Raw genomic sequence first — 10,046 nt, forward strand, 5'->3', positions numbered from 1 at the left:
TAGTATGCGGCTTGCTATTATTTCTTCTTTTTGGCGTCGTTGCTTTGGGAAAGAAGTATCCTGACAGAGGAATATCAAGAGGGTTCCAATTGGGAATTATGGTTGAGTATGCCGATAAAGGTGGATATGCAATAAGGAAAAAATGGTTGTTGGAAGATATTCTGGCAACAGAGAAATGTAGAGGAGGATTTTCAGCTATTGTAGGGATTCCCAGTATCGGGGAAGGTGGCTATTGGGAGAAAGAGGCATGGATGGAGGATTTTCTAGTATTTTTTGGGATATCTAGCGCCTGGGAGGGGGACTGCAGGGAGAAAGAGGCTTGCAAAATGGATTTTTAGCTCTGGAGTGAGGTCCAACGACTAGTGTCTTGGAGGGAGAAATTGTCTGTAGCAGGGAATGAGGAAGTTCTCGCCGGCAAGTGGTTTTCTCTCTCCACGAGATTCTATTTTTTTATTTTTCAAGGTTCTGATGCCATGTTGATTTTCAAAATTCTGCAGAATTATTTTCTTGATATGAAAATTGGGTATAAATACATCTTACATAAATCCTTGAATAAGAAAGACAATAAAAAGAAAATAACATGAAAGGAAAGATATAACACCTATAACTCCAATTAATTAACATTTAATAATTAATTGGAGAAAAAGGAAACAACATAAAATCAGAAAGCATAAAATATGAAAGGAAAGAAATTCATTCCCAGGAAATAAATATAAAATAGGAAAGGAAATAAATTTAATCCAAGAAAATAAATCCAATCCTCATAACTTCTAATAGGAATAAATTATTTCCTAACATAACTTCTAAAAAATACTAACTCAATCGAAACAGTTAAAAAATACTCTCCCTCTCATGCAACTGATCATGTTAATAAATAAGGTTTTTCTTAATTCACTGTTTACAATTAATAAAAATAGATTTTGTAGCTTTGTTTGAAACTCAGTATAATGTTGAACCTGTTCAAGTTATGCGTTATGCAGCTAGAAAATGTTTATTAAATATTGTTATTTATTCAAGGATGACTTTCAAATGATTATGATGTCATCAATGGTATTTAACGAATTAAATTGCATTAATTGACGAATTAGTTTCATCAGGTTGGCTCAAAATTCTTGTCTGAGTTACTATATTATATATAGAGCAGATTTGTGGAGCTATTTTATCCCATTGAAAGCCTTATTTATGTGTTGATCCGTTGCATTCACTAGTTATATGGACTTTTGTCATACTTTATTTCAAGGCTTGCTCATTTGTAACTATATGTTAAGGTCTGTTATGATCTGTTGTGGGGGCTTTGGGGTCATTTGTTCTGGGTGCCAAAATTCTGTAAGATGTATTAATAATGGAGAAGTTGAATTCATTATTCGTTAATTTTGTAGGCCATTCCCCATGCTGTAGCTATGGTTAGAGCTTCAGACAATAAAAGCCCAAGGGAAGCAGTTGAGTTTCTTTTGCAACTTTTGAAGGTAATTCATTTGCCAAATAATTCTTGTGATTATTTATGAATGGTTCATCCTACCCTGTTACGAAAATGCCATGTTTATCTTGCTGGCAAAGTATGCTTGTCAGTTAATGCAATTTCAGGCGCTGGTTGTTTTAGTTTCTTCCAATGTTAACTCAGTTAAACCATGTCTTAGGTATTTTAGACTCTTGAAGGTTTAATCGTATGGGTGTAAACGAGTCTGATTGAGCTCGAGCCACTCTAAGTTTTGGCTTGATTACTGAATCGAGTTCGAGTTTAATTCTACTAGTTTGAGTACGAGCTGGCTTGTTTCTTAAGAAAAAGAGAAAATAATATTTAGAAAAATTTACATATATAACACAATTCTTATGTATTTACATGTCGCACATAATCTATATTTACATACATAGTACTTTGGTGTTTTAAACCTAGACATGAAAAGATGTATTAAACTTTTAAAAAACGGTAATAGTTCTATTTTTTATGTGAAATTAAAGATTTATGTGCTATGTCTGTTAATATGAAAATTTAGGTGTATGATAGGTAAATACATATGATTTGTGTGCTATGTATTTAAATAACCCTAATATTAAATCAAGTTAGTGTTATAATAAAATGACAAATAGAATGAAAAATTAGGAGCTAAATAATACTTTAAAATAAAATGTAAAATATGATTTTTTATATGTATATTTTTTAAGTTTGAAGACGAAGTTTTGAATTTTAATATATTTTGGTTATTTTTAATATTAATTATTTTTTAGATGTACTAGAACACAAGTTAATTAGTCATTGTTATTGGCTTCAGCTTGTCTTGTTAGCTTATCTAGCTCAACTCACAAGCCATTTATTGAGCTGAGCCTAGCCAAGGAGGCTCATGAGTCAACATTGCTCATTTACACTCCAATTTAATCACAATGGCATACAAAGTTGGCCTATGATTATTAATTACATATCTAATAGTTGAATTATAAGTATCAAAATTTCTAATATATAGAAAATTAAACCAAATAACTCTAAACAATGGTGTAGAAGATTGCATTATTAGGGAAATGTTTCCTTCTGCTATCCTTGCTTCCAGCAGCTGCACTGCCCTTCTGGCCCTCTTGCTGCTGTTGGTGATCCCCTTAGACACTGGTTCCTGCTCCTGTACTGCCCCCTACACGAACTCTGGCTGCTGTCCAGTCCAATACCACTTCTTCTATTCTCTTCTACGCCTCCAAAACTTGCTGTCGGCCTCCTCCGAGCAGGCCACACTCACTTCTCCATCATTTGCTGCCGCAGCCCCGGGTTCTCGACCACCATCCAGCACGACCGCAGCTTCCGTCCCTCACGTTCGGCTTGCCGCTCTCCTTTAGAGAGCCATTTTTGTGTTTTGTATTGTTTCTTTTTCTTGTTTTGTAGGGTCGGCATCGTTATTTGTTGTTTACGCATTTGTGTTTTTTTATGTCGAGGATTAGTCATTGTAGTGTTAAAGTCAGCAATAAAGTTTGTCATTCAGTCGTTGTTTGGATCAACTCTGGTATCAAAAGGTTTGCTCGAGCAATTTAAATTTTGCAAAAATTTCTCCTCGTATTTTTTGTTGACATCTTCAAGACCCATCTTGAAATAAGGAAATCATCTTTGGCGGCTCATATTGTTAGGATTGGCTCTTTTGCTCATGGTATGGGCTCTTAAGATTTGTGCATTGTAAATAATTAGACCGATTAGAGTTTATCCATTTACGTTGCCTCCTTTGGAACTTCTCAAGCTTTGGATATTACATTACAATTTTTTCCTTTACTTGCTATTGATGATTCAATGGATGTCAGTAGTCCTTGTCTTACATCTTTGGTCTCATCAACTTTGGATGTTAGAACTTCTGATCCCTAAAATATCATCGTTGGGTTTGATATATGCCAGCCTAGTTATTACTTATGCTACCTCTCCTTGTGATATTACAACTATGCTCATCATTGATGAAATTGATTTTGTTTTGACAGCTGTAGATGATTCAATCAAATATTATTTTACATTGCAGATAAAAAGTTCCATTTATTTATTTATTTGTTTATTTTGAAACTCCAAATGGAAAAAAAAAGTCATTCTCCAATCTCCCAGATTTACTGGATTCGAAGCTAGTTGTAAGGTTTGTCCTATTTATTTTATTATATTTGACTTTGTGGGTATCTAATGGACAGTACTATCATCTTGATCCAATGTGTTTTGCCTTTCTTTTTTTTATGATAGTTCTATATAACTGCTATATCATTTTCCCTTACCAATAACTTTTTATAAAAATCCTTAGAAAATAACCAAATAACTCGTTAAACTTATTGAATAATATAGAATTGTTTACTAATATGAAAAAACATTTTCAATACTAATAAATAAAATCTCAATCAATTTTTGTTATGCTAATCATCCTTGGCTAATCGGTAAATTACATTCATTCAACATACAATAGATATATCTATATTCAAGCATCATGCTTATTGTCAAGTACTTATTTTGAATTTGTTACCTTTAAGTTGTTAGTGCTTCAAGCTTTCTTTTAACGTACATATGTTTGATAAACATTGAGGTGGATTTGGCTAACAACTACGTCGTTTGAATTACAGAATTGTGAAAGCTTTCTTTAAGGTGTAAATTAGCCTTGAGCTCAATCCATTGCTTAGTCCACTTTAATATTGCAAACGTTCTTACCCTTTCAGATTCATGTTTTTAATTTTGATGAAGCTGAATTTTATTGAGAGAAAATTTTTATTATTGTTAAATTTAATAGGATTTTGATTGTATCATCAATGGTTATCTCAGTTTGGCATAATTATTGTTGGGTACATATTTTTAATATCCCCTGTTATTACACAACCATCTATCCTCTAAATTACCACCTATCTTAAAGACCGTCGGCTTCACATATTCTCTCTCCCTTATTATTCCACAATATTTTAACATCAAAACCTGATTCTTAAACAACTTCCGGCACTCTTAGAATAGTGTCAATCACCTGAAAAAAAAATCATCAACAATATAATGTGATGAGAAAAACCAATCGTGTATGACTAAAATCTTTTAGGCTCTCTTGTTCAACATCTAAATCCTTCTTTTGTACAATAATCTATAAATGGACTTCTTATATATAACTCTAGCATTGAAATATTTATTTCAACTAAACATTCATCTCTAATGGATGAACTTTGTGGAGTTGGAAATTGCATATTTAAAAGTCTGCATATCATTACATTTAAATCTCCATAACAAACTTATACCATAGAATGCCTTTGATTGGACATTGTTCTTCCATTATAAAATGGCGTATGATTAACTAACATTTATAAACAATTTGTAAATTATCTTTGAGGTAGATTGAGCTTTTGTTTGTTTTGATATATATACTTTATAGTGTAAAATATTTAGTCTATTAATCGCTGATAACTTATTTATTAGGAGCTTATTTCAGTTTTCTTTGCTTATTTACCCGACGAGGTATATTATAAATTATTTTATGAATGGATAGCTCTTGCAACTTGTTTCTTGTTTTTATTCCTTTTTTTTTTCTTTTAGTACAATGATAACAACGGGAATCCCTATTCAGATGTTTATTGGCTAATCACTCTGATTCGCTCTGTCGGTGAACTTGAGCTTAGTCAGCAGGTATGTTTTATACTTGTCTCACTTAACAATATAATGTTTTATTTATTGATTTATTGATTGATTAATCTTTCTGACTCAGTTTTTTCAGCTCCTCTGAAGCCCAACATTCTTTTACAAACTTATTATTTTTACATTTGGTGAAATTGCTCTTAAATTATATGGACTTAAAAGTATATTCTTTCTATATGTGTAATGTTTTTTTATTTATCTTTGTAAAAGCTCTGTGATTCCGTTCTAGGACTCTTAGAAGGTATTTGGTAATGGGGTTTAGCCAGAAGTGGTTTTGGAATAGCAATGCAATGAAATATGGAAGTTTGACCGCGTCGTTTAGAGGGGGAGATGCATAAATCCTGCTCTTGGACAGCAATTGGAGGAGTTCGGCGGTTGATCAGATTGAAAACAGTGGACGAACGACGAAACGACGTAGTACGGACGTCGAGGGTGATCTACCACCTGATTTTAGGCAAGTTACAACCACACCACTTGCAATAGGAAGATGATACAACTCTTTGAAAAACATAAGTTAGAGAAAAATTCTCTCAACTTCATAATGTTACAGTGTGTGGAGCCACATGGACGTGTGGCTACCGTGGAGTCGGCGCTTAGGCGTTGGCCTTGGGCGCATATGCACCCACTATAGAGCGGGCGCTACTCTTTTTCCCGAGAGATTGACGCTTATGCGCCGGTCTATTGGCACCTAGGCCCCCATTTCTGGGTGCCGATACCGAGAGCTTGGCGCTTAGGCGCCAAACTAGGAGCCTAAGCTCTCAGTGCGATTAGTACATGAGATTTGTTTTTAAGCCGATTTCGAGCTTGGAAAAGGGTAACTAGTTTTTTCTTCTGAATTCTTCGACGAGCATCCCGGGGAAGGTGAGGAGTGTTGAAGAGGTGCATTTTGGTGATTTGACATGATTTTTACGTCGGATTGGAGAATGATATTGTTGTTGCAAGTTCTGTAAGTTTTTTCGTGCGAGTGTGGTGGTAAAAATTTTTGAATTACGTAGTGAAATTTGTGGTGATGTGACTCCATAATTTTTTCCTATTTTCGGATTTTTCCATATAAAATTATGTTGTGTTTTTCGGTTGCTTTGATTGTGCTTTCTTAATTTTTTTGTTCCAGTTTTTATCGAATCCTGTGATCTTATTTACAAGTGATCATGCGTCCAGACTTTTAAAGCTGGCTCAGAGAGGTAAGATTTCACTTCAAGCTAGGAACCTGTCCAATTTCGTTAAGCGTCTAGACTGATTCATTCAACAACTTGATATGAACATCATCATTTTCAACTATACCGAATCTTCCCTGGATCACTCTGAGTATAGTTTTTAAATACCTTTTATTGGGGCAAGAATGAAAAGAAACGCCTAAATTCACTATCTAGGATTCACTACAGACTAGGGATAACACCAGGGAGTCACTTTGTATTTCACCTACTGACATATTAGTAGAAAGACTACTTTCATGTCTTCGGCCAACAGCTTTCGTTAGAGCTTTGCAATTCTTCTTGCATTGTTCTTTCTTACCGTAGGTCCAACATTCTCCTCTGCTTCACTTGGAATTTCTTTTCTTGGAGTTGGATCTACCTTTGCCTGTATTCCTGCCCAGATTATTTCTCCTGTATCAGCATTTAATGAACAACTTGAAGATTCACCGTTTGTTGGTTTTTTGCGAACTTCTTCATTCAACATCCAACCCACGATATCATCAAAGTTAAAATTCAAACTCCCTAAAGAATTACTCGTCGTCGTTACCAAGCCATCCCAGCTATCCAACAATGAAGATAGTATCACCACTGCTCTGACGTCATCATCAAACTTGATCCCTACAGAATACAACTGGCTAGTCACAATATTGAAGTTATTAAGATGCTCTGCCACTGAACTGCCTTTTACCATCTTCATGTTTAGTAACTTCTTCATTAGAAAAATTTTATTGGAAGCATAAGGTTTTTCATACACTCTTGGTCAATGCCACCATGAGATACACCGTAGTATTTAGATTCACAATGTTAAATGCAATAGAGAAGGAAAGTGTCAACCAGACCATCATTCAGTTCAACACTTCTCATTCCTACAAAAGCATAGATTCAGGCTTTTTTGTGATTTTTTGTTGTGACAAATATAATTTTTTCGGATCAAACAAATCCTCCACCTGCATCTTCCAGAAAGCAAAGTTCGTCACTTTAAACTTCTCAACTTTGAATCTTGCTTCTTCGGTAATTGCTCCCATTTGAATTGAACATAGTCTGATACCAATTTGTTAAGGAAATTACTTCGAAAGAATTGAACAATCAAAAGTAGGCAGAAGAGGCAATGTCAAATCCTGAAGCTTGTGTTTTTCTATTGTTGGAGATATATTTTGTATGTTTCTCATTTCAAATAATCCTAAGGGTCAATGTCATACATACCCTAAAATTTTGACTAATTACAAGACGGATACCCTTCTATCTTTATTTTTCATAATTTTACCAAATATCAACATTCACAACAAAATTTCAACTCAGATATTTGAATTTTGTCAAATTCTCAACAATTTGATTGTGGCAAACATAAATATGTGTTGGGTTGCTCATTTATTTGGATGTTTACTAATTTTGTAAATAGTTTAGATTTTTTGTAAATGTTTCAAATTTTAATCCAAATTGAAGAGAAGAACAATGGTCCAAAGATCCATTTAAGCTATTTTTCATATGATGTTGATCCAAGTCCAAGAAAAGAAATTTATCATTCCCATAACCTTGTGAATTCTAGACAGCTTATAAAGTTTCATTCAAATTTTATTGTAAAAAACTATAGAAAATATGAAAATCAGCTTAATATTGCGCATTATACTAGGAGCAAGTTTTAGAATTGAGGGGATCCAAGTTTTGAAAAGAGCTTTGATAGGTTATTGTAACTGGATAAATTTCACTCAAGGTCATTGTAAATCCATGTGATGACTTTCTTTCTCACCCCACCAAAGGATAACAAAATATAGAAAATTTTAACTGAAAAAAGATCTACATCTTAGTATACTGTCATCTGAGTAAATGACGCTATATTAAGAAATTTGGCTAACATGGCTAACTAACTCGGGTCATGAAAGTGAGATCAAGGTTCATGTAAGGGAGTAATAGTTAACAGAATTCTTCACTTTACAACAATTTTATAATGACTAGATATCTTTGAGCTAAATATTTGGTGTGGGGAGTACAATGATGAGTGCATCAAACTCGAAGAAAATATGAACTTTATAATTTTTTTGTTAGGCTTTATTGAAGATGTGAGATTTGTAGAATTATATTTGGGATTAATCCCCTTTCCCAAGTTGAAGCATTTGCTGAATTTTAAAGAGAAGAAAGTTGATAAAAATATAATGCTTTGTCATTCCAAAAATACGCTCATGTCGAAGAATTTTCTTTTGCTATCAAAAGTCCTAGATCCAAACCCAAGGCATGATCTGAGGTCTGGAGTTTGTTGTTATGCATGTAGAATACTAATCACATTCGACAAAATTGTTGGGAAGCTCTTGACAAACTAAGAAATCAAAACATATGTACAAATCATTAAGAAGGAACTAAAACTTATCGTAATAAATGAGAGAGAGACTAAAGATGAGAAATAGTGAAAATTTTGGCGATATTTCCTAAAACAAAGAAGAATTTGAACTTGGATACAATTTTCTCACTTCTAAAAATGCAGCCTTCATTTCAGTCTATGAACGCTTTTTCTTTTTCTTTTTTTTTTTTTGTTTGCACATTACTGAACCAGGGAAGTCCAAGAATTTGAACTTGAGCATTTTATTACATAAAAGGTTTTCTTGATATTATTTCTTATATTGCCTTACTTGAAAGCCTCAAAGTCAAAATTAATGATTGATCTCCATCCCCCTTGTTTGGACAAGAATAAATAGAATTAACTCTAAGCTTTGTTTGATTCATGCATTTAATTTTATAAATCTCTTTTGCAACCTCATGTCTATTAGTTAGATGGCTAAATATTACAACTAAAAAATTACCTTTCCATCAAAATCTTATAAATTTTATTACCATAGATTAGGGAAGAGGATTGATAGTGCTAACGAAGTTAGAGATCTATGTTTATTTAATGAAGATTTATGAGAGATTAATAATGCCCTTGCTATCAACAAGGGCTCTATGCTTTTGAAATAGGTGATTAAAATATGTTATGACATACTAAGTTAGGTCATTTTAAATTCCTTAAAAATTTATTTCCTTTTTTGTTTGGTTATAAAGATATGTTTCAATGTGAAATCTGTCGATTTGCAAACCGCCAAAAAGCTACATTTACACCTAAGACACTAAACCTGTTTTACTTATTTAGAGTGTTTTCAACTTTTAACTCAAAATGATTGTTCATTATCGTATTGATGATCACACATGTGTGCTGGTTATATTTTTTAAAATATAAATTTGATGTTGAACAAATTTTTAGAATATTACACGATGTGGTTATAATCCAACACCGCTAAATATCAAATCCTCCACTCCAAGTGTTTAATCATATTTAGTTAAATTACTTCGGATGGTATGTTATTATCCATCAATATTATTTTGGTGATTCTCCTCAGCAAATTATTTTCGATAAACAAATGAACTAGACAATTCTTAAAGATGACTAATTTTTTGTGCAACACTATTATCTCTAAATATTGCTAGGATTATTTCATTCACGCTGCTTGCTTTCTTTGAAATCAGTTGTTTAACTTGTAATTTGTAAATTCTCAAAGTTCTAATTCTTGTGATAATGCTCAACCTGCGATATCAAAATGTTATGGGATATGGCCCTTGATCCTTGAAAAAATAATAATTGTTCTCTAACTTTGTAGAGATTGAATTTTTTTAAGGTGGTAGAAGAGGTTTCTAATAACATTCAGGAAGAGACCAAAGCATACATATACATATATAACACATATATATATATATATATATATATATATATATATATATAT

General features: G+C 32.9%; 1 protein-coding gene across 3 annotated transcripts in view; it reads left to right on the plus strand.

The window, feature by feature from the left end:
• LOC110023122 (transcription initiation factor TFIID subunit 2) overlaps window positions 1-10,046 on the plus strand; it is a 126,476-nt gene that overhangs the window by 88,656 nt on the left and 27,774 nt on the right. For all 3 annotated transcript variants that reach the window (XM_020722372.1, XM_020722371.1, XM_020722374.1), the window contains exons 19-20: window positions 1,380-1,466; window positions 5,009-5,098. In XM_020722372.1, coding sequence (XP_020578031.1) covers window positions 1,380-1,466; window positions 5,009-5,098 — 177 coding nt within the window. The remainder of the gene's footprint in view (window positions 1-1,379; window positions 1,467-5,008; window positions 5,099-10,046) is intronic.

The sequence above is a fragment of the Phalaenopsis equestris genome, unplaced genomic scaffold, assembly GCF_001263595.1.
Source record: "Phalaenopsis equestris unplaced genomic scaffold, ASM126359v1 Scaffold000212, whole genome shotgun sequence".
Classification (NCBI taxonomy): domain Eukaryota; kingdom Viridiplantae; phylum Streptophyta; class Magnoliopsida; order Asparagales; family Orchidaceae; genus Phalaenopsis; species Phalaenopsis equestris.